This window comes from Ranitomeya variabilis, chromosome 6 (genome assembly GCF_051348905.1).
Source record: "Ranitomeya variabilis isolate aRanVar5 chromosome 6, aRanVar5.hap1, whole genome shotgun sequence".
NCBI lineage: Eukaryota > Metazoa > Chordata > Amphibia > Anura > Dendrobatidae > Ranitomeya > Ranitomeya variabilis.
Window position 1 is genome coordinate 366,879,607 of NC_135237.1, and position 24,340 is coordinate 366,903,946.

The 24,340-nt window shown below is 45.4% G+C and overlaps 1 protein-coding gene across 1 annotated transcript in view; it reads right to left on the reverse strand.

The window, feature by feature from the left end:
• Positions 1-24,340, reverse strand: part of LOC143782505 (cytidine monophosphate-N-acetylneuraminic acid hydroxylase-like) — a 357,809-nt gene that overhangs the window by 144,218 nt on the left and 189,251 nt on the right. Inside the window, exons 5-8 of the mRNA XM_077270001.1 lie at positions 19,679-19,869; positions 16,595-16,742; positions 15,764-15,845; positions 15,301-15,438 (exon numbers count right to left, since the gene is read on the reverse strand). Coding sequence (XP_077126116.1) covers positions 15,301-15,438; positions 15,764-15,845; positions 16,595-16,742; positions 19,679-19,869 — 559 coding nt within the window. The remainder of the gene's footprint in view (positions 1-15,300; positions 15,439-15,763; positions 15,846-16,594; positions 16,743-19,678; positions 19,870-24,340) is intronic.

Here is a 24,340-nt window from a genome sequence, read left to right on the forward strand (position 1 = left end):
CTCTCATTATGTGGTTTAAAAAAAAAAAATGGTGGTTAGGGCCTACTAACGGCTTCTGCCCCTCCCTGGTGTTGTCCTCAACTAAATAAAGCTGAGCTTCAACCTTCCGGCTCTCATTAAGTGGTTTTAAAAAAAAAAAAAATGGTGGTTAGGGCCTACTAACGGCTTCTGCCCCTCCCTGGTGTTGTCCTCAACTAAATAAAGCTGAGCTTCAACCTTCCGGCTCTCATTATGTGGTTTAAAAAAAAAAAATGGTGGTTAGGGCCTACTAACGGCTTCTGCCCCTCCCTGGTGTTGTCCTCAACTAAATAAAGCTGAGCTTCAACCTTCCGGCTCTCATTAAGTGGTTTTAAAAAAAAAATGGTGGTTAGGGCCTACTAACGGCTTCTGCCCCTCCCTGGTGTTGTCCTCAACTAAATAAAGCTGAGCTTCAACCTTCCGGCTCTCATTAAGTGGTTTTAAAAAAAAAATGGTGGTTAGGGCCTACTAACGGCTTCTGCCCCTCCCTGGTGTTGTCCTCAACTAAATAAAGCTGAGCTTCAACCTTCCGGCTCTCATTATGTGGTTTTAAAAAAAAAAAAAATGGTGGTTAGGGCCTACTAACGGCTTCTGCCCCTCCCTGGTGTTGTCCTCAACTAAATAAAGCTGAGCTTCAACCTTCCGGCTCTCATTAAGTGGTTTTAAAAAAAAAATGGTGGTTAGGGCCTACTAACGGCTTCTGCCCCTCCCTGGTGTTGTCCTCAACTAAATAAAGCTGAGCTTCAACCTTCCGGCTCTCATTATGTGGTTTTAAAAAAAAAATGGTGGTTAGGGCCTACTAACGGCTTCTGCCCCTCCCTGGTGTTGTCCTCAACTAAATAAAGCTGAGCTTCAACCTTCCGGCTCTCATTAAGTGGTTTTAAAAAAAAAAAAAATGGTGGTTAGGGCCTACTAACGGCTTCTGCCCCTCCCTGGTGTTGCCCTCAACTAAATAAAGCTGAGCTTCAACCTTCTGCTCCAAATTACCATTTTAAAAAATGCAATAGGCTTTTCCGGCCTACTAAAGGTGTCTGCCCCTCCCTGGTGTTGTCCTCAACTGAACAAAGCTGAGCTTCCACATTCTGGCTTTCGCCCTATACTATCAGATATTAAACTGCATTTGGCCTACTAGTGTGGTTAGGCCCTTGAAACAGTGTCTGCTGCTCTTGGGTTTGCTACTCCACTGAACAAAGCAATGCCGCCTGTTTAGTCCTGTTACCAATTTTGAACTGCATGTAGCCTACTTTATTCTTTGGCCCTATATCTGTTTCCTCCTCATCCTGCCCATTGCCCAGCCACTGCTAAATGAGTCTGCTGGTACATTGACCTAGACCACTACATTCCCCTTGTACTCTACACAGCCAGAATCTGTCCCTGCTGAAAGTAAGGTTCCCCTTCCCGCATGTTATACCACCTTACACAGGGACAAAGAGGAAGGTGCAGATGAAAGTGCAGGTTCCTTCATCAGGTGGGGGGGCATACTCGTTGGCGACGTCACTGGCACAGGGCCCCTCAGAGTACGCAAAAGTGTCGCTGCTGGTGGGAGGCGCCCCCGCCATGCAAACACACCGCCGTACTTTGAGGGGCCCTGTGCCAGTGGCAATGCGAACGAGTGGGCCCCCCCTGCTTGCTCAGGATCACAGCACTTGCAACTTTTAAATACTTACCTTTCCCTGCAACACCGCCGTGACGTAGTCCGCATTTCCTGGGCCCACGAAAAACTTGAGCCAGCCCTACTCCCCCCACAACTTTCCCCCAATTCCCTATGCCCAACTATTATTATACAGTTAATTAAGATTGGCAAGCTTCAGAAACAAGAATGGATGTTTTTGGCATTAAAATGGGCACTGTAGGTGTTTTCCTGGCCTCCACTCACTGCCGACTATGCTTCCCCATTGACTTGCATTGGGTTTCGTGTTTCGGTCGATCCCCGACTTTTAGCGATAATCGGCCGACTGCACTCGACTCGACTCTGGACAAAATCGGGTTTCCCAAAACCCTACTCGATCTTAAAAAAATGAAAGTCGCTCAACCCTACTAGCCACATTTCTGATGTCGGGGTTGGTAGCACAAGTGGTTGCAAGTTGTTCCAAATGGCATCACAAGTTTCCCGAACCAGTTGGCAAATTGTTGACTTCCCAAGTCTAAATTGATAATGCAATGACGAAAAAGATTCTCCGGTAGCCAGATATCTGTCGGCATTCAAAAAGAAGCAGTGTGATGGCTTGGGCTTGCATGGCTGCCAGTGGCACTGGGTCACTAGTGTTTAGTGATGATGTGACACAGGACAGAAGCAGCAGAATGAATTCTGAGGTATTCAGAGCCATACTGTGTGCTCAGATCCAGCCAAATGCAACCAAACTGATTGGTCGTCGTTTCATACTACAGATGGACAATGACCCAAAATATAAAGCCGAAGCAACCCAGGAGTTTATTAAAGCAAAGAAGTGGAATATTCTTGAATGGCCAAGTCAGTCACCTGATCTCAACCTAATTGAGAATGCATTTTACTTGTTAAAGACTAAACTTCAGACAGAAAGGCCACAAACAAACAGCAACTGAAAACCACCGCAGTGAAGGCCTGGCAGAGCATCAAAAAGGAGGAAACACAGCGTCTGGTGATGTCCATGAGTTCAAGACTTCAGGCAGTCATTGAAAATAAAGGGTTTTCAACCAAGTACTTGAACATTTTATGTAAAATTATTGAATCTGTCCAATTACTTTTGGTCCCTTTAAAAACAGGGTGGCACATGTTAAGGAGCTGAAACTCCTAAACCCTTCATCCAATTTTAATGTGGATACCCTCAAATGAAAGCTGAAAGTCTGAACTTCAACTGCATCTGAATTGTTATGTTTAAAATTCATTGTGGTAATGTCTATAACCAAAATTAGAAAAATGTTGTCTCTGTCCAAATATATATGGACCTAACTGTAAACATAACAGATTATTTCAGTTCAGGGGAAGCCGAAACCAGGAGTGGAACAATCAGAGGAAATTTATAATAGAAACATGTCACCACTTCTGTATTTGTCACCCACTCCTGATGTATAATACTAACCATATACTGAACGTGTGAACATGGCCTGAGGCTGAGGTTTCACATGGTGACTAATCAGCTGCCTTATAAAACTCATAGTGGTTGTAGAAATTCATTACAAATTGCTTGTTCAATGTTAACGGGGTTGTCCGGTCAAAACCAAGTCTGTATTCACTCTGTGTGACTGCAGACTTATGAATCCCCCCAGCGCATGCACTGTACCCTGCAGGGATTTGCCATTTTCAGACCGGGGAACGGAGGGTATGTATGAGTTATACAACCCCTGGCCAGTGCTCGCTGCCTCGCTTTATAAAAGTGTATGGAGAGCAAGGCAGCACCCACTGGCCGGGGTATGTATAACTCACACATACTCTCCGCTCCCCGGTCTGAAACCAACGAAATTCATAGGTTTGCAGTCACACACAGTGATTGCAGACTTATCGGTTTTGACCGGACCACCCCTTTAATGTCTGCACAGTTTCGCAGAAACAATGTTTCATAGTTACATAGTTACATAGTTATTAAGGTTGAAGGAAGACTGTAAGTCCATCTAGTTCAACCCATAGCCTAACCTAACATGCCCTAACATGTTGATCCAGAGGAAGGCAAAAAAAACCCATGTGGCAAAGAGTAAGCTCCACATTGGGGAAAAAATTCCTTCCCGACTCCACATACGGCAATCAGACTAGTTCCCTGGATCAACGCCTTATCAAGGAATCTAGTGTATATACCCTGTAACATTATACTTTTCCAGAAAGGCATCCAGTCCCCTCTTAAATTTAAGTAATGAATCACTCATTACAACATCATACGGCAGAGAGTTCCATAGTCTCACTGCTCTTACAGTAAAGAATCCGCATCTGTTATTATGCTTAAACCTTCTTTCCTCAAGACGTAGAGGATGCCCCCTTGTCCCTGTCTCAGGTCTATGATTAAAAAGATCATCAGAAAGGTCTTTGTACTGTCCCCTCATATATTTATACATTAAAATAAGATCACCCCTTAGTCTTCGTTTTTCCAAACTAAATAGCCCCAAGTGTAATAACCTATCTTGCTATTGCAGACCCCCCAGTCCTCTAATAACCTTGGTCGCTCTTCTCTGCACCCGCTCCAGTTCAGCTATGTCTTTCTTATACACCGGAGACCAGAACTGTGCACAGTATTCTAAGTGTGGTCGAACTAGTGACTTGTATAGAGGTAAAATTATGTTCTCCTCATGAGCATCTATGCCTCTTTTAATACATCCCATTATTTTATTTGCCTTTGTAGCAGCTGCCTGACACTGGCCACTGAATATGAGTTTGTCATCCACCCATACACCCAGGTCTTTTTCATTGACGGTTTTGCCCAGAGTTTTAGAATTAAGCACATAGTTATACATCTTATTACTTCTACCCAAGTGCATGACCTTACATTTATCCCCATTAAAGCTCATTTGCCATTTATCAGCCCAAGCTTCTAGTTTACATAAATCATCCTGTAATATAAAATTGTCCTCCCCTGTATTGATTACCCTGCAGAGTTTAGTGTCATCTGCAAATATTGAAATTCTACTCTGAATGCCCCCTACAAGGTCATTAATAAATATGTTAAAAAGAAGAGGGCCCAATACTGACCCCTGTGGTACCCCACTGCTAACCGTGACCCAGTCTGAGTGTGCTCCATTAATAACCACCCTTTGTTTCCTATCCCTGAGCCAGCTCTCAACCCACTTACACATATTTTCCCCTATCCCCATTACTCTCATTTTATGTAACAACCTTTTGTGTGGCACCGTATCAAAAGCTTTGGAAAAGTCCATATATACTACGTCCACTGGGTTCCCTTGGTCCAGTCCGGAACTTACCTCTTCATAGAAGCTGATCAAATTAGTCTGACATGAACGGTCCCTAGTAAACCCGTGCTGATACTGGGTCATGAGGTTATTCCTCTTCAGATACTCCAGCATAGCATCCCTTAGAATGCCCTCCAGGATTTTACCCACAGTAGAGGTAAAGCTTACTGGCCTATAATTACCGAGTTCAGTTTTTGCCCCTTTTGTGAATATTGGCACCACATTTGCTATACGCCAGTCCTGTGGTGCAGACCCTGTTATTATGGAGTCTTTAAAGATTAAAAATAATGGTCTATCAATGACTGTACTTAGTTCCTGCAGTACTCGGGGGTGTATCCCATCCGGGCCCGGAGATTTGTCAATTTTAGTTATTTTTAGACGCCGCTGTACTTCCTGCTGGGTTAAGCAGGTGACATTTAATGGGGAATTTTTATCACTAGTCATTTTGTCTGCCATGGGATTTTCTTTTGTAAATACTGATGAAAAAAAGTCATTTAGCATATTGGCTTTTTCCTCATCCTCATCCACCATTTCACCCAGACTATTTTTAAGGGGGCCAACACTGTCATTTTTTAGTTTCTTACTATTTATATAGTTAAAGAATATTTTGGGATTATTTTTACTCTCTCTGGCAATGAGTCTCTCTGTCTCAATCTTTGCTGCCTTGATTTGCTTTTTACAGAATTTATTTAATTTTCTGTATTTATTTAATGCCTCCTCACTACCTACTTCCTTTAATTCTCTAAATGCTTTCTTTTTGTCCCTTATTGCGCCCCGTACAGCTCTATTTAGCCATATTGGTTTCCTCCTATTTCTAGTATGTTTATTCCCATATGGTATATACTGTGCACAGGTCCTATCCAGGATGCTAATAAATGTCTCCCATTTTCTTTGTGTATTTTTGTGTCTCAGGATATCGTCCCAGTTAATTGCACCAAGATCCTCTCTCATCCGTTGGAAATTTGCCCTCCTGAAGTTTAGTGTCCTTGTCACCCCCCTACTACCCATCTTATTAAAGGTTACATGAAAACTTATTATTTTGTGATCACTATTCCCCAAGTGACCCCCAACCCTTATATTTGATATGCGGTCTGGCCTGTTGGTTAATATTAGGTCTAGCAGTGCCCCCCTCCTTGTTGGGTCCTGAACCAGTTGTGAAAGGTAATTGTCTCTCATAGTTGTCAAAAACCGATTACCTTTGCTGGAACTGCAGGTTTCTGTTCCCCAATCTATTTCAGGGTAGTTGAAGTCCCCCATAATAATGACTTCTCCTTGAGTCGCAGCTTCATCTATTTGCTTTACGAGGATATTCTCCATTGCTTCCATTAGTTTTGGAGATTTATAACAAACCCCTATCAGTAATTTATTATTTTTTCCCCCTCCCCTTATCTCCACCCACAGGGACTCTACATTTTCATTAAATTCACCTATATTATCACGCAGGATGGGTTTTAAGGAAGATTTTACATATAGACACACCCCTCCCCCTCGCTTATCTGTACGGTCATTTCTGAACAGGCTATAGCCCTGCAAGTTAACAGCCCAGTCATGGCTCTCATCCAGCCACGTCTCAGATATCCCTACCATGTCATAATTATGCTCCAACAACATTAGTTCTAATTCGTCCATTTTGTTGGCGAGGCTTCTGGCATTAGTATACATGCACTTGATGTTACTCTCTGTACCTCTATTCTTTCTTAAATTACTAACTGCTCTAACCCCACCCCCCATGCCACCGCCACCCCCAACTTCCTTATTTGTGCCCAGGTCTCTATCTGCACTATCTTCCCCTCCTATAAAATGAATATGCAGCGCCCCAGAGTTCTGGTCGTTGCAGTACTGTGGCTCTGCCGCTAAGGGGAGCCATGGTACGTTCGATGGCACCGAAGGAGTTCCTCCAATCAGGTATCACAGACACCAATATGTTTCACAGCTGGGCCTCCGGGGGGAGCTAAGGGTGCTATTCATTAGGCCACTCCCCACCATAGTGGGTAAACTGGGGGTCAGGCAGAAAGTTAGGGAGAACGCTGACGGGATTGAACGGAGCAACACCCTGTGGCAGGGGGTGTTGTGAAGGGAGAGACTGTAGGGTCTCTGCCAGGGGTGGGATCCTGGCAGAGGCTTGGCATTGAAAGGACGTAACGGGTCCGCGCAGGCTCCTGGAAGCGGCGGGACTCAAGGAAAGGACTAGAAGCGAGACAGATTGTGCTGAGTGAGAAACGAGATCAAGCAGAAGGAGAATACCAGCAGGGGTTGTGCTGAAAGAGGCAGCACCTTGCTGAGGCGCAATACCGGTGGCCGGAACGCCGAGGGAGTGGATTAGAATACAGCTTCAAGCCATACTCCAAACAGCGGCAGGACAGTCGGTCTCAGGCGGGCTGTCTACCACATATCACCTATGAAGTCTTGGGGGGCAATTGCGGGAGAGGGGCGTCTCTAGGGTCCCGGAAGAACTCCAGGCCTACCTGACAAACGGGTGCCATTCCAACCTGAATACAGGGAAGGGGTGGATTACAGAGGAACATCAAATCGAGTTGTGAGGGAACTTAAGAAACAGACACAACCGTTGTGGGGTCACTTTCCGTGAGCACAGCAGGGAAGGACTACAACACATAGCGCTAGAAGGAAGGCACAGATTTCCACCTGAGAGGAGGGCTCTGGAGGTGCCATTGGACCGGCCGGACTTGCGCAGCCTGGTGAACCGTATTCTGGACTGAGGACTCAGAGATCTCCAGTAAAGAGGTAAAGAGACTGCAAACTGGTGTCCTCGTTATTTACCGCGACTTACACCCCACAACCGCACCGTTACATCGCTACCATTACTACCACCTATTTCACCGGACGTCCCCCACTGACGGACAGGGCCACGGACCGGGTCTAGCCACCGTGACAACCCCCAGAGCAGAGACTCAGAGGCCCGGCTCCGGGTACCCCTCGGCCCTGCGGCGGTGTGGGGGCGCTCCAACTTGGCGTCACGAACAGGATCTACTTAAGCCTGAAGAGTCAGGTCATGTGTGCCTGGAGACTGTGATTTACTGTGCTTGGACTGTACTTTATTGCAAGACTGTGTGCTGTGCCATTTGCCGCCAAAATCCGCCGCCATTGCAGCGCTGAGGAGAGCGCAGGAAGAGAAGAGGGGCGTGGAGTGGGCGTAGCCGAGCTGGAGAGCGCGAACAGTAATGGCCGCCCAGTCTAAATATTTCTGTGCAGTGAGGACGTGTCCGTCAGCAGCAGAGATCCGCCTCCTAATCCTTAATGGGGGGCAGAGGCAGAGAAAACGAAACTGCTCACGCAGGAGAGAGCGGGAAAAAGACCAGGAAGCGACCCACGTGGAGGACGCTATGGCCAGCAGCTCCGAACCCGACAGCGGGGTTGAAGTGGAAGTCTCCCCTGACTACCCGGCTGAGCCCAGCAGCTTGTCCTCCGTGGATAACACCAAATTCCTGAGAGCCGAGATGGAGGATTTATATAACCAGCTCCTCCAACTGCATGTAAGAGTCCAGGCCCCGCATCAGGTGGGACCGGCAGTGGATTCCCGGACATCGGAAGAACCAGCGGGACCTGTCGCAGAAGGTGGAATCGTACCAGTGGGTGAGTCCGCCGATCCTACCCCACTAGCAGAGGGTGTGTTAGTGGGTCCCGTAGCAGCACCACCTCTCCCGGGGACCCATAGACTTCAGCGCCTGTTACCATGGGAGGAAGCCACGGGCATGGAACACCGTATGCGAGCCCCAATCACCCCTACTCCCTTGCCGTGTGAGGTCAGCGCGGAGCGCACGGTGTGCCGCTGGGTGAACCCTGGATCCAATCTCATGGGGTTCCCCGGGGTGGAGACCCAGAAGGGAGAAATGGTACAGGCCCTAAGCTGGGAGGAATACCAGATCCAGCTAGAACAGCGGTGGCGAGAGAAAGAGAAAACACATCAGGCTAAACGGGAGGCCTATCATCAAAAAGATTTGGCGGTCAAGGACCGGGCCCGTAAGGACCCCACCACTCACCAGGCCCCGCGCAGGCAGGGCATCATCACCGTCTTTAAACTCCAAGGAGGCTGGGGCTTCATTAAAGAACCGGGGCTATACGCAGAGGTCTTTGTTAACCGACGGGATGTCGAGTCACACCTTAGAGAGGGTCACCCCGATCGAGACCTCTATCCGGGAGACAGTGTTACCTACACCCGGCACCTTGGGGAAAAGGGGTGGTTCGCTCTGAACGTCTACAAGAAAGAGAAACCAGCCCCTGTGGCCAAGGTGCCGCCGTGTGACCGATCTGTAACCACCCTGGTCGGCCCCACCTGCCTGACCACAGAACTTGCGATCTGCCACCCGATCGCCGCCACCACTGTCGTGCCTAAAGAGGTGCCCCTTCGAGTGACCGATGTTCCGGATGTGCCAGCACAGAGAGAAGTGGGAACGCAGACCTTGATCGCCGCGCACGACCTGGTCGTGCAACAGACCCGAACCCATGGGGTGTATCTGGCAGCGGGAGTGGACCTGAAACCTGGATTGCAGGGGTCCGCCCGCCAGGAGGCGCCTCATGGAAACTTCTGAAAGAAGAGTCACTTTGTGAAAATGTAAATAGTTACTGTTTGTCTTTTATTCCTTTAAGTTGCTGCTAAACCCGCCCAGGGTTAATGGATCCCTCTGTTGACCCGGGATCCTCTTTGTTTGTTTTCCTTTCCTAAAATTTTTGCACAAGTTTAAAGAACTGCAGAAATCATGGACTGTGCATGATTCGAACTTCCCTTGTAAATAGTTTGCACCTTCTTAAAGGTGCTCCCTACTTGTTTTAGCCAAAGACACTTTGTGAAGATACCTTTCCTACCGGTTCTAGTTAAAGACACTTTGCGAAGATACCATGCCGGAACCTTTGCATGGGCCGGTAGGCTGAGAAGACGAGCTACCTTAGAAAGACTTGGTCTCCTCTTAAAGGGGATGTGAGAAACTGAACTTGAGAGAGATACTGTTGCAGAACAGTAATGCCATAATGATGCCTTGAAAAGAAATGTAACTGTTTTACATGCTAAGTTATATGTGTTGAATTTGTTGAAATGTCTAAATAATGTTTTGCAGAAAGAAAAAATGCAGAGAGCCTGTAGGGGTAGAGATAGAGGTCTGCATAGTTGAAAGTAAGCAAAGTAATAATGAAGGTGAGGATAGAAGGTAAACCCCGCGTCCCCATTGAAAGTTACTTTGTTACTAAGGACAGAGAGTGAACCCGTAGGGGTTAGAGAGTGAGTCCTTAAAGGAGCCGAGTAGAGCTGGCTCAGAGTTCTTTAAACGAAAGGAATGTTATGTCTATACCATGTATAGTAGAGAAAGGCAGTAGGCCCTGGATGAACAGGGCGGTCCTGTAAAAGAAAGGAGAGGCAGTAGGTCTGGTGCCAAAGGGACAGGCGGTCCTGCAGGTTCAAAGTAGGAGAATGTGAAGTTACCTTACCCTGTAATGTGATTATAGGAAGGCCTTTGGTAAACTAAGAGTGTATGTTTCCTAAAGGCAATGTTAATTTATTGTTCCAGAATTTGCACTAAGTAGAATACCCGGTTGGGTAACAGGAGTTATGCATAGCCTGTAATTTATAATGTTGACCATGTTTGTAACGTTAAAAGTGTCCTCACCTCCCATAAAGGGAAGCCTGTTCAAGTATACTTATCGTTTTGCACTCAACAAAATTGTATGTCTTTTTGCTAATCTGTATTGTTGTTTTTCTTCCCAGTCCCGGAGTACTGTGTTTAACCAGGGGGGAGTGCAGCGCCCCAGAGTTCTGGTCGTTGCAGTACTGTGGCTCTGCCGCTAAGGGGAGCCATGGTACGTTCGATGGCACCGAAGGAGTTCCTCCAATCAGGTATCACAGACACCAATATGTTTCACAGCTGGGCCTCCGGGGGGAGCTAAGGGTGCTATTCATTAGGCCACTCCCCACCATAGTGGGTAAACTGGGGGTCAGGCAGAAAGTTAGGGAGAACGCTGACGGGATTGAACGGAGCAACACCCTGTGGCAGGGGGTGTTGTGAAGGGAGAGACTGTAGGGTCTCTGCCAGGGGTGGGATCCTGGCAGAGGCTTGGCATTGAAAGGACGTAACGGGTCCGCGCAGGCTCCTGGAAGCGGCGGGACTCAAGGAAAGGACTAGAAGCGAGACAGATTGTGCTGAGTGAGAAACGAGATCAAGCAGAAGGAGAATACCAGCAGGGGTTGTGCTGAAAGAGGCAGCACCTTGCTGAGGCGCAATACCGGTGGCCGGAACGCCGAGGGAGTGGATTAGAATACAGCTTCAAGCCATACTCCAAAGAGCGGCAGGACAGTCGGTCTCAGGCGGGCTGTCTACCACATATCACCTATGAAGTCTTGGGGGGCAATTGCGGGAGAGGGGCGTCTCTAGGGTCCCGGAAGAACTCCAGGCCTACCTGACAAACGGGTGCCATTCCAACCTGAATACAGGGAAGGGGTGGATTACAGAGGAACATCAAATCGAGTTGTGAGGGAACTTAAGAAACAGACACAACCGTTGTGGGGTCACTTTCCGTGAGCACAGCAGGGAAGGACTACAACACATAGCGCTAGAAGGAAGGCACAGATTTCCACCTGAGAGGAGGGCTCTGGAGGTGCCATTGGACCGGCCGGACTTGCGCAGCCTGGTGAACCGTATTCTGGACTGAGGACTCAGAGATCTCCAGTAAAGAGGTAAAGAGACTGCAAACTGGTGTCCTCGTTATTTACCGCGACTTACACCCCACAACCGCACCGTTACATCGCTACCATTACTACCACCTATTTCACCGGACGTCCCCCACTGACGGACAGGGCCACGGACCGGGTCTAGCCACCGTGACAACCCCCAGAGCAGAGACTCAGAGGCCCGGCTCCGGGTACCCCTCGGCCCTGCGGCGGTGTGGGGGTGCTCCAACTACCCTCCCCCCCAATCCCTAGTTTAAACACTCCTCCAACCTTCTAACCATTTTCTCCCCCAGCACAGCTGCACCTTCCCCATTGAGGTGCAGCCCGTCCCTAGCGTAGAGCCTGTAGCCAACTGAGAAGTCAGCCCAGTTCTGCAGGAACCCAAACCCCTCCTTCCTACACCAATTCTTGAGCCACTTATTAACCTCCCTAATCTCCCGTTGCCTCTCTGGCGTGGCACGTGGTACAGGCAGTATTTCGGAAAATACCACGTTGGAGGTCCTTGCTTTCAGCTTGCAGCCTAATTCCCTGAAATCATCTTTAAGGACCTTCCACCTACCTCTAACTTTGTCATTTGTGCCAATGTGCACCATGACCACTGGGTCCTCACCAGCCCCTCCCAGTAATCTGTCCACCCGATCAGCGATGTGTCGGACTCGAGCGCCAGGTAGGCAGCACACCGTCCGACGATCCCTGTCTTTGCGACAGATTGCCCTATCTGTTCCCCTAATAATTGAGTCCCCCACTACCAGCACCTGTCTGGCCTGCCCTGCTCTCCTTTTTCCCTCCTTACTGGAGCAGTCACTCCTCCGGCTTTCAGAGGACATGCCTGGCTGCAGCAGTGCTACCCCTGTACCGGCACACCCCTCATCTGCCAACTTAGCAAACTTATTGGGGTGTGCCAGATCAGGACTAGCCTCCCTGGCACTCTTCCCTCTACCGCGCCTTCTATCTGTCACCCAGCTAACTGCCACACTGTCCTGCAGCTCCATCCTACCATCCCCCTCCTCATCTATCCCATTGATCGTCTGCTCTGTGAGCAGAAGACTCCTCTCCATATTGTCTATGGATCTCAGTGTTGCCAGCTGCACATTTAGATCCAGTATCTGGGTTTCCAAATGCACAATGTGCTCACATCTCGCACAGCAGTATGCACCCTCGACCGGCTGGTCAAGGACTGCATACATGTGGCAAGATGTGCACTGGATGGCATTAACAATTGTGGAGCACATTTCCTAATGGGGATTGCACCACACAGAAACGTTAATTAAAAATAAATACAAAGTATTAATTAAACCAAAAAAAAAAAAAAAACAGAAGCAATTCCTCCCTTGGAAACTCCCTGATTCCAAAGTCACTGAATCACAAGTCACACACTTACCGCCGTTCACACTTACGCTCAGGTCACACTCAGCTCGCTCACACTCGCTGTGCTGAAGATTTATAGATTTTTTTTTTTCTCTCTATCTCCCCTCAACAGCAATCCACCTTGCTGTTCAGATGCACTTCCAAAAAGGACTTGAGCCCCAAACAGCTGCCCCTTATATCCCCTTAATTATGAGCCCCCACCCTAAGTTAACTCCTTATGAATATAGCTACTCCCAATTCAGCAACTCACACAAATTCACACAGGTATTTGTTAAAGGCCTTCCAAATACCTCCTCACTGAATCACAAGTCACACACTTACCGCCGTTCACACTTACGCTCAGGTCACACTCAGCTCGCTCACACTCGCTGTGCTGAAGATTTATAGATTATTTTTTTTTCTCTCTATCTCCCCTCAACAGCAATCCACCTTGCTGTTCAGATGCACTTCAAAAACAATAAACAAGCAGTTTGTAATGAAGTTCCAAAGAAAGAGCAGAAAACTACTGTAATATTTATGAAGAACCTGCTGGGCCGCACCATGCTCACCCTTACGTGGGACCCCAGTGTAAATCCTAAGTGTAACATTTGTCCTGACTAGTGATGAGCGAGTGTACACCTTGCTCGGGTTTTCCTGAGCACGCTCGGGTGACCTCTGAGTGTTTATGTCTAACACCCCAGGGAAACGGTTGTTACAGTGATGTTGCCTTCCTTTCGGGGAGGGTGATATCATGCTCGGAGTCTATGGGAATTTCCTTTTTACCAGGTAAGGCACTCGCATGCAACACCTTCCAAATCTAGGCCAGGAGGGGGAGTTCAGGACCCAGATTCAGGGGAGCTTCCCTGAGCTTTAAGTGTCCTGGTCTGGAGGAGGAGTAGGGTCAGTTAGAGAGACACTGAGATGGAAGGACGTCTGAAACAGCCTCTGGAAACCTGAAGGGTTGAATGTGGTGGAGCTACAGAGGAAAGGAGCAGAGGAGAAATAAAGGGCTCATAGGGGAACAGCGGGGAGTACACCCTCAGAGCCATAGCGCAGAAGCCGGGTACCGGGAGCCCGAGGCCTTAGTGGAACTGTAGGACACTTGGCAGAACCGGAGGGCTAAGAACTGTAGTGATCAGTCTGGGGCATGATAGAGTCCCTGTAAAACGGCTCAAGCTACCCGTTATGCAGGTACCTGTTACAGGACAGGGGAAAAAAGGACTTTGCTAGTAAGCTTTAAGCAGCAGGGACCTCACATACAACAGCGCTGGTAGGAAAGGCTTACGGACCTCAACTGGGAAGACGAGTTCCCTATTGCCTCCGAGCCGGCTGGACCCTGTCTACACCTGTACCTGGTACCTTGGACTGAGGCCTGTTACATCTACAGTAAACCAGGTAAAGGCTTATCATACTGTGTCCTCCACTTATTCGTCAGCATACAACACCCTTGCCACACACCTTGGGAGCCATGGGGACCCCGCTTCACCTGTGGGAAGTGTCACCATCATTGCTGCAACAACATCCCCCAGAGGACCCCTTTAAAGCAGCATCAGTCCCCCTATTGACCGTACACCACAGGTGGCGTCATGACAGACTTTATCACAATTCCCCTTTAAAGACCTTTTCCCTTTAATTAGACGCCCAGGGCCATGGACCGAGTCGCAGCCACCATGACATCCCCTTTAAGAGCGACCGGACCTGGTACCGAGTACCCCGCTGCCCTGGTTGGGCGCTCCATATGACTGTTCGGAGATTTAGTTTTCATCACAGCAGCTGAATTATTTACAGCTACTAGCCAGCCTGAGTAGATGTGGGGGTTGCCTGGTTACTAGGGAATACCCACATGTAATCAGGCTGGCTAATAGCTGTAAATCATTCAGCTGCTGCAATGAAAACTAAATCTCCGAGCAGTCATGAATACTCGGAGTTCACTTGAGCAACGAGTACACTCGCTCATCACTAGTCCTGACAAGATACAGTGACTTGAAAAAATATTCATAACCCTTGAACTTTTACACATTTTTTTACGTTGCACCAACATACATAAATGTATTTTATGTTGAATGTATTTATGATTTCAGTGAGGAAAATATATATATGAATACCAAAACCCATGATCATAGATTTCCATGCACATTTTCCAATAGAAAACGTTCCTACAGTTTTTTGTTCTGAAACATTGACTGTGGCTGAATGGTTTAGCATGTGTTTCTTTTTTTTACTTTTTCTTCCATCACACCACAGTTGTGTTATAAGTTATTATAACCTTATTATAGTGCTTTTGTCACTGGATTAAACTCCTCCTAAATATCTGAAAGCATTGTGAATACAGATATTCTGTAAATTTGCTTTTCATATTTCACATAGGTTTATATATCTTTCTATTTTACCTGTAAACTTTCCACCGCTGAATGTCATTGGAAATCCTGATGCACCTCCTGCAAAGTCGCTCATCATTACAGCAGCGTCCATGGGGAGTTTATTCCCATTTGGCCTAGTGCAGTCTACTGTATTAAGTATTTTATGGCCTGCAAGTTAAAAAGTTATTTATTATTAGCATCAAACACAGCAGTAACACTGAAAATTCATCTTTTTTTGCTTGCAGGATATTTGTTCATTTACTATTAGAACAATAGGGTTAAAATGAGAGCAGCTCTAATATCGATTGTCTGAGTCATTAGCAATCGATGATGGATTTGGTTTAGGGTGTAAACTATTGGACTTTGTTAGAAAAGTGTCAAAAATATTCACAAAATGGTCACTCTTGGGGAACTTCCTGCCTATTTCAGACTTATATAAGTTAAACCTGAGTTTTGGCCAAGTGTTTCTAAATGATCAGTAGTAATTCTTTACCTTTGTATTCCACTATGATGCAGGTGTCCATTTCAGGGTGAACTCCATCCATCAGAATCATAAATCGAAGATGTTCATTGACCTGAAGCAAATAAAAATAAGAGCACTGTAGATCTGAAAGTGTCATATGTTTTTCCTCAACAGCCTATCTAGTAACTTTTTAAAAAGGAATCTGTCAGCAGATGTATGCTATGTAATCTGAGAGCAGCGCGATGTAGGGGCTAAGAGCCTGACTCCAGGGATGTGTCAATTATTAGGCTATGTATTGCTGTTTCAATAAAATCAGTGTTTTATCAGCAGGAGATTATCATTACATGACTAAGTGTCACATATCTCCAAATCAACTGTTCTGTGTAATCCCACCCCCCTTCTGCTGATTTCTGTCAATGCACAGTGTACACAGAAAACATCAGTGGTGTGGGCGACATTATACAGGGCTCAGTATTTGAGCACTACAAGATCTGCAAGAGAAAACAGAAATTGTATCACCATGACACCATGCAGACCAGCAAACAACACATTGCTGGAATCATGGTCTTAGCCCCTACATCTTGCTGCTCTCAGATTACATAGCAACAACGTGCAACAGATTCCCTTTACGGTCCACAATCTCTATTATAATACCGCCTGATACTGCATAAGTAATATAATTAAGTAAAGGAATATAAACACGGACATGCTGATTTCTGGCCAATATACTATTTATCAGACACATTTTATGTAAGAAAAATTTATGAACAGTTTGTGTATGTACTAAAATCTATTGTGACTACAAATATGAACCCAGACTGAACCTGACAATTATTATGTAAAAGAAATGATCTGGCTGACCTGTTGCCATACTCCAAAGGGAACAACAATGACGTTTGTTAGAGTAATGCCACTCTTGTCAAGATACCAAAAGACTGGACGTTCAGTTTTCCCAACAAATATTGGAACATCTGGTCTTCTATCAGAAAGTTTCTTAAGTGTTGGGTAACTGGCAACAGAAAAGGTGGTTACTGAGTAAATCTAAATTTTTATAATAAAACCTACATGAATAAGATCTGCCCTCAAGTCATACTTGTAGTACTGTACTATGCAATGGGTCAAAAACATCTGAGCATTCTGCTAATGGAAATATTAACAGTCTGACATTTTACAATGAAAAGTGGGTTCAATACACCTCTTATACAAGAATGTACATCTGGTATCACCATCTAGTGAGCTTCAATATTACATTTATTGGGTTAGTAGAGAAGCTACAACACTTTATTTCCTGAGGCTGGATGCAATACTGTTGGCTATCTAGTAATTAGATGCTGTGTCAGTCTATCACCAGGAATTACCAGGGCCGGCCCGAGAGATTACGGCGCCCTAGGCAAAACTATTTTGTTGCACCCCTACTACTTTTAACATACCTCCCAATTTTTGAAGATGGGAAAGAGGGACAAAGTTTGCGGCGCGCTGCGGCAATTTTTAGGCCACGCCTCTGACCACACCCATTCATAACTAGCCACACCCATATCCACGTCCCAACCACACCCATTTAGCACTGCTGATCACACTGTTTCATAAAGAATAATTATAAACAAAAAAATATGGCCACACATGATGCTCCATACTGTATAATGGCAACACATGATGCTCCATACTGTATAATGGCCACACATGATGCTCCATACTGTATAATGGCCACACATGATGCTCCATACTGTATAATGGCCACACATGATGCTCCATACTGTATAATGGCCACACATGATGCTCCATACTGTATAATGACCACACATGATGCTCCATATTGTATACTGGCCGCACATGATACTTCGTACCGTATAATGGCCACACACAGCTACTCCTACACATGCGGCTGCGCTCCGTACACACGCGCTCCGCTCCATACACCTCGTACACACACGGCTCCGCTCCGTACACCTCATACACATTCAGCTCCGCTCCATACACCTTTTGCCTTTTGAAAAGATTTTTTATAATTTTTTCTATTTTTTCTCTGGCGCCCCCTTAGGGTCGGCGCCCTAGGCGGCCGCCTAGTTCGCCTATACGTTCGGGCCGGCCCTGGGAATTACTAGGTTGTAATAGATTGTTTACAATGGTAACATGGCGTGGGGTAGTAGCCATGGGCGAGGTACTCATCTCTTACACCCCAGCATGCTACATGAAGATGGGGGTCCTGGCTAATTGTAAGGGCTTTGTCTACAGGGATGCTAGGCTATGCCCTTGTAGGCAGCATGATGCTGGTAACTTTGACTGGCCAGAACTGGATGTTAAACAGATTAATGAGGGAGATCACCACTCGAAAATAAACAGCTGAACAATAAATTGGTGGGAACTATGTACAATAGATAGTGGGTGCATAACTTCACAAATGTTTTCTTTACAATATGGAGCACCTTCTCTCTACTTCTTCCAAGTTCACTTGTTTCTGCCTCACGTTCCTCTGTTTTCACCACAACCCAAGTGAGAGTCCTAAACTAAAACCTGCGTTTCGCCTGTTTTTCAATTAGGTAAATAAGCTTGACACTATGGCCTTTGCCCAGTCTTTCTGCGGACTGACACCATGGGAGTCCCACCCAGGGCACTCTCTTCATTTTACGTTCCCTGTTCTGTACTGGCACGTTACCTTTCTGAGTTGTAAATTTGGGGCTGTACTGCTAGGCGACCTGTCCCAGGATCTGTTTCCAGTAAATCTCTCTGTTCTTCAATCACTTTCCTTCCTGTACTCCGCATCTTGTAATTCACTGTCTCGGCTACACTCACATTGAGGACAACCATGTAATGTGGCTCTGGCCACTATTCAGACCATAGGTCTGCTTCTGATGCACGCTGGGCCCTAGCTGACTTCCTGACAGGTCACTATGTCCGAGTCTGACAGCCGACTGACCTTTATCTCAGCACGGAAACACTGGAGGGTTATAGGTAAGATGAATGATTTTCTTACCTAGTAGGAGGTGCACTTCTCCACCCTCGAGTGGTCCGGTCCAAGATTGGGGGTCTTACTTGCGGCTGGTCAGGTTCGAACTTTCGTCCTAGCCCCACGTTTCGGACGCCAAATGTTAGGGCACACGGGATGCGTGTGTTCTCATCTTAGTTGTCTGCTGCCAAATTGGATGTGAGGTTTTATGGCCGGAGAAATCAGAACACAAATGCAAGCAATTGTCTCAAATTGATTCCTGATCTTTATTGGTCGGACAGCTCTTTTTATAAGAGAAATCGGGCGGTCTCAGCATATTACATCATAGGTCTTTCCAACTTAATAATTATCACAAGTCACTTTGATCATAACATGTTCTATGTTATTATCTTTATTATTATTGGACCATTATTCTACTGATTATTGCTTTTAGTCTATTTCTGTGCCGTTATCACCCTAATGGTCGGCCTGACATCTGTCTATGCACGTATTTTACTTATCTTTGGTTTATTGGGAATTGATATCTTGTCACATCCTCGGATGGAATAATAAACAGAATTAAGTCTTATAACAGTGAATAAGAAAACCTTAAAGTGACATGAATCTAATATTCAGCAAAGCGTCCATATAAGTTTGAGTCCAGTATATCTTCATATGCCATACATTCTCCCCTTAACATCTGAGTTGGATGCTACCACTTTGCATCATCGAGCACTGAGCCCACAAATTACCACTAGGTCAAATGAGAAGTATACAGGGATCAAAGTCTGGGTATAGCACACATCATTGGTTACAACTGTGTAATAAAGTTAATTTTTTAATATTAATTATAATGGTGCAATTTATTTCAAAAGAAAATATTTGCACACACCCTTTTACTGCTCTTTTCTTACTACATGGCAGATAGAAAAGACAGTAATAAATGTGAATATCATAATGGTATAGTTTTCAAATTGTGCAAATTTCATGAGAACCATTCAGATCTGAACATAGATACATACCTTAGATGATCAGAGTGCATGTGACTTATGTAGATTAGATCAGCCCGGCACAATCTCTCCAACCAGTCGGAAGGAGGCTCATGAAGTAACCACCATCCACGAGCAAAGGCTGGACCAGTCAGCCAGGGATCAAAGACCATATACGTTTCACCAAGTTTCAACTCCATGCAGGCGTGTGTTAGATAGGTAATCTATGAGGACAGATTATTTGTCACTATTTTACAGAAGTAGACAATGAATGGTATTTCTCAAAGAAGAATTGGAGAATTTTTACTTTATTTATTGGTGTGACTCTGCTATTCAGATTTTTTTTTGTTTTCTCTAGGTGCCTATGTTCTTTTGTTATGGCTAATTTTGTCAGAGCCCAATCAATATACAAATAGGTAGCACTGAATAAACAATAACTAAGTGTTCAATTTATATGAAAAAAAAGATAATTCTCAGCACTTCTTCAATTACATATGTCCTTACTTATCAATTACGAAGTCTCAATACATGTGAGTGAAGTACATTGAGAGGCCATTTACACTATCAGATGCCGGCTATTAAATAACCACTGATTGGAGGTCGTTTACTTGCCTGTATTGATAGGTTGACTGCAATTTTATGCACATGGAATGATCATTAATATGATTTTTTTTGTGTGCATAGAATACCAAGTTAATGGTTTATACGGGGTGAGGTGCTGTCAATAACATTATTTGTATGCTTGTTTAAAAATCCTTGCACCCTAGCATTTTCGATAGGTGGTTACCAGCCTATGAACGCTTGTTTCCAAACTATAGGTGGCCTATAAGGAGAGATGTATTACAAAGTTTCTTATATTAGCTGGTTATATTGCTTCATGCAACGTTTGATGAAACACTTTTTCATTATTTGAGATTGACATTTTGGGGCCTTCAGAACCAATTCATAGTTTTCCATTGAGCTATGATCTGTTGTAACTTATAGTGGAAATCTCTATTAGATCATACATGTATAAGATTTCAGTTTGTATAGCATAGACAGACCAAGATATCTCAAAATTATTTAGAGGTGAGCATCTCTTAATAAAATTAGTATTTGATGCATCTAACTAACATAGACTTTTCACATATGGAAACGGAGAAAGTAAACAAATGTGAAATAACCCAGTATATGTGTTAAACCTTATGTTCCTTAAAGTTCCCCTGGTGACAGGCTTTACACACCCTTGCCAGTCTCTCAAGCAGTCTCATTGGGTAGTCACCTGGAATGGTTTACCAACAGTCTTGAAGGAGTTCACAGGGATGCTTATAAGTCATGAGCGCAAGTGCTCGTTACTTAAGTTTGTCTAGGGTGCTTGGGTGACATGTTCGAGTACCCACAGACATATGTTTCGCAGCTGTTAGGTAGCTACAAAACACAAGGGGAAAACTCTTGTTTGTCTGGTAATCCCCACATGTTTTATGGCTGACTACCAGCCACTAAACATGAGGCCGTGGGGACTCAAACATGTCACTCGAGAGCTTGCGAAATTTGGTGCATACCCGAGTACCCTATGCAAGCTCGAATAATGAGCACTTGTGCTCATCACTAGTGCTGATCACTTGTTGGCTCCTTTGCCATCATTGCCCTCCACCTCATGCCAAATTATCTCAGTTGGGTTGAAGTAATTGTAGAGGCCATGTCATCTGATGCTGCACTCCATCCTTTTAATTCTTAGTAATTTAGCTCTTACATAACATACAAGTGTGTTTTGGATCACTGTCCTGGTGCAACACAAAAGATGTTCAACTAAGTGCATTGCAAACCTCTTGCAATGACATCATGGTGCAGAATTCTGTGGTAGCCATAATTAGTAAATATGCATTGACTTTGGAAAAAATCACTAACCGTATCACCAGCAAAGCACCCCTACACCATAACACTTCACCCTCCATGCTTCACTGTGGGCACAAAAAATGTAGAAACAATCCAATCACCTTTTGTGCTCATGATAAAAATATGGTGGTACCAAAAATCTAAATTTTTGACTCATTAGACCACCATAGAGATTTACACTGATCTAGTGTCCATTCCTTGTGTTTGGTGGCCTAAACAAGTCTCTTCTTGTTTGTAGTCCTAAGAAGTGGCTTATTTTTAGCAATTGGACCATAAGGGCCTACTTCTCGCAGTGTCTTCTGAACAGGTTTTTTAAACTGGAAACTCTAATAAGCTTATTCTCAGCATCAGAGATAATTCTTCGTATTCCTTTCCCTTGGAACTTCTCATAAGCATCATTTTCATCATAGCAATTGATGGTTCAATGTTCTAGTAATTTTCCAGATTGACTACATGTGTTAAATTAATGAGTGGTTCTTGCCATATTCTGGCTTAGAACAATAATGGAATAGATCTCAGAACTATATGCAACTATATACCATCACTGCCTCTGTATAACACACCTTATAGTTGCAAACACATTCTCAAAGCTAGTGATTATGTAAGGAGATGGACATATTGCCCTGCTCTCCCTTGAAGACTTTGCCGCTGTATAAAATGTGATGTGTAATCTGAGTAATGATTAATGTCTTGTGTACATCTTATGTCATGTGAACTGTAAGATGTTTGCCTATGTAATGTGCTAACATACAGTCTGCCCCGTGCATCATATACTGTAAGTACTTTACCTAGCTTTTCCACACTGAACTTTCCTACCTCAGCATGTTGCAAAACTTGGTATGCTTTCCAACTGACCCCTGCAATACCCCCAATGTTATTTATGACTTTGTTTACTCTGCCTTGATCATACACATATGGCTCACTCTTAATTACCTGACCAAGATGAGCACAGACCACTCCCCACTTCTTCACACCTGAATGCACTTTGTTGCACATATATCGCATAGAATAAGTCTGCCAAATTGCCAGGCGTCAATCTGTCCCATGCATCATATAAGTGTGTATCATACAAGTGTGAAGCTCAGAATTAATCCAAAATTGAACCTGAAGGTAACTGGATACAGTCACTGTAAACAATGTTTCTGTTTGTATTCACTCTCACTCCTATAATTCTTCACTTTCTGCTAACCCCCCTAATCCCAACACCTAATAAGGAACTGTTCATCTCTTATTCAATCCTCCCCAGCCATCTCACCTCTTCCTCAGAAATGTTCCTCAGCTTACAATCCTCTATCTCCAAACACAGACAGCCACCTCATGCTCTTTCCTGCTCCCACCTAACACATTCTCTACTCCTCCTCACTGCTGGTGATATTTCTCCAAATCCTGGTCCTCTTAACCACATTCCCACAGTCATTTCTACCTCCCATCCACGCTCTATCACAACTTTCCGTAACCTCTCTAACCTTATACCCATTTGCCCAGCCCCCCACTTTCCCAGTCCCACTAACAGGAGCTCTATGGAATGCTCGCTCTGTCTGCAACAAACTTTCCTACATCCATGATCTTTTCATTACTCACAACCTTTCCATCCTCGCCATCACCGAAACCTGGCTCATCCCTTCTGACACAGCCTCCCCTACTGCACTCTCGTATGATGGATTCCACCTTTCCCACACACCCTGCCCCAGCAGCACGCATGGTGGAAGAGTTGATTTTCTCCTGTCATATAACAGCTCCTTCACCCCAATCCCACTGCCACCCTCTGTTACCCTCCCTTCCTTTGAGGGCACTCTGTACGCATCTATTTCCCCTCCAACCTCCAACTGGCTGTCATTTACTGCCCCCCAGGGCCAGCCACCACCTTCTTTGACCACTTCACCACCTGGCTCCCTATCTAACCTCTCTAACACACCTCTACCTCTTTCTGACCACAACTGTTGTGAATTCCGTTCTCGAACTCCCTCCTGTGGTCATGAATGGTACTTCGGTGAGTTCTGTCCTTGGACTCCCTCTGGTGGCTGTGAGGGGAGCTGCTGGTTCTGAGATTCCTTCCCCAGCTCACCTCGTTTAGGGCTAGGCTAGGATTCTCTATTTAACTCCTCTCAGATCGTTACTCCATGCCAGCTGTCATTGTTCTAGTACTGGTTCAGATCTCTCCTGGATCTTTCTGAGGACCTGTCTACTCCAGCAAAAGCTAAGTTCCGGCTTGTTCATTTGTTACTTATGGTTTTTCTTGCTAAGTTCTAGTCCAGCTTGCTATCATGAAACTGCCTGGCTAGCTGGAAGCTCTGGGGGTGCAGAGTGGCACCATCGCACCGTGAGTCGGTGCGTGGGTATTTTTTGCACACTCTGCGAGGTTTTTGTAGTTTGTTGTGTTGACCGCAAAGATCCCTTTTCTATCCTCAATCTGTTTAGTTAGACTGGCCTCTCTTTGCTAAAGCCTATTTCATCCTGTGTTTGTGATTTCCTCTTAACTCACAGTCAATACTTGTGGCGGGCTGCTTTTACCTTTGGTGAAATTTCTCTGAGGCAAGTGAGGCTTTGTTTCCTTTCTTTAGGGGTAGTTAGCTCTTAGGCTGTGAAGAGGCGTCTAGGCAGAGTCAGGCACGCTCCACAGCTATTTCTAGTTGTGTTGATAGGAGTAGGGTTTGCGGTCAGCAGAGTTCCCATTTCCCCAGAGCTCGTCCTGATTCCGTGTTTAATTATCAGGTCATTCCTGGTGCACCTAACCACCAGGTCCATAACAGTACAGCTGGCCCACAAAGTGTTACTGCATCTCAATAGAGGGAAAAGAGAAGTTCTGAGACCATTTTTTTT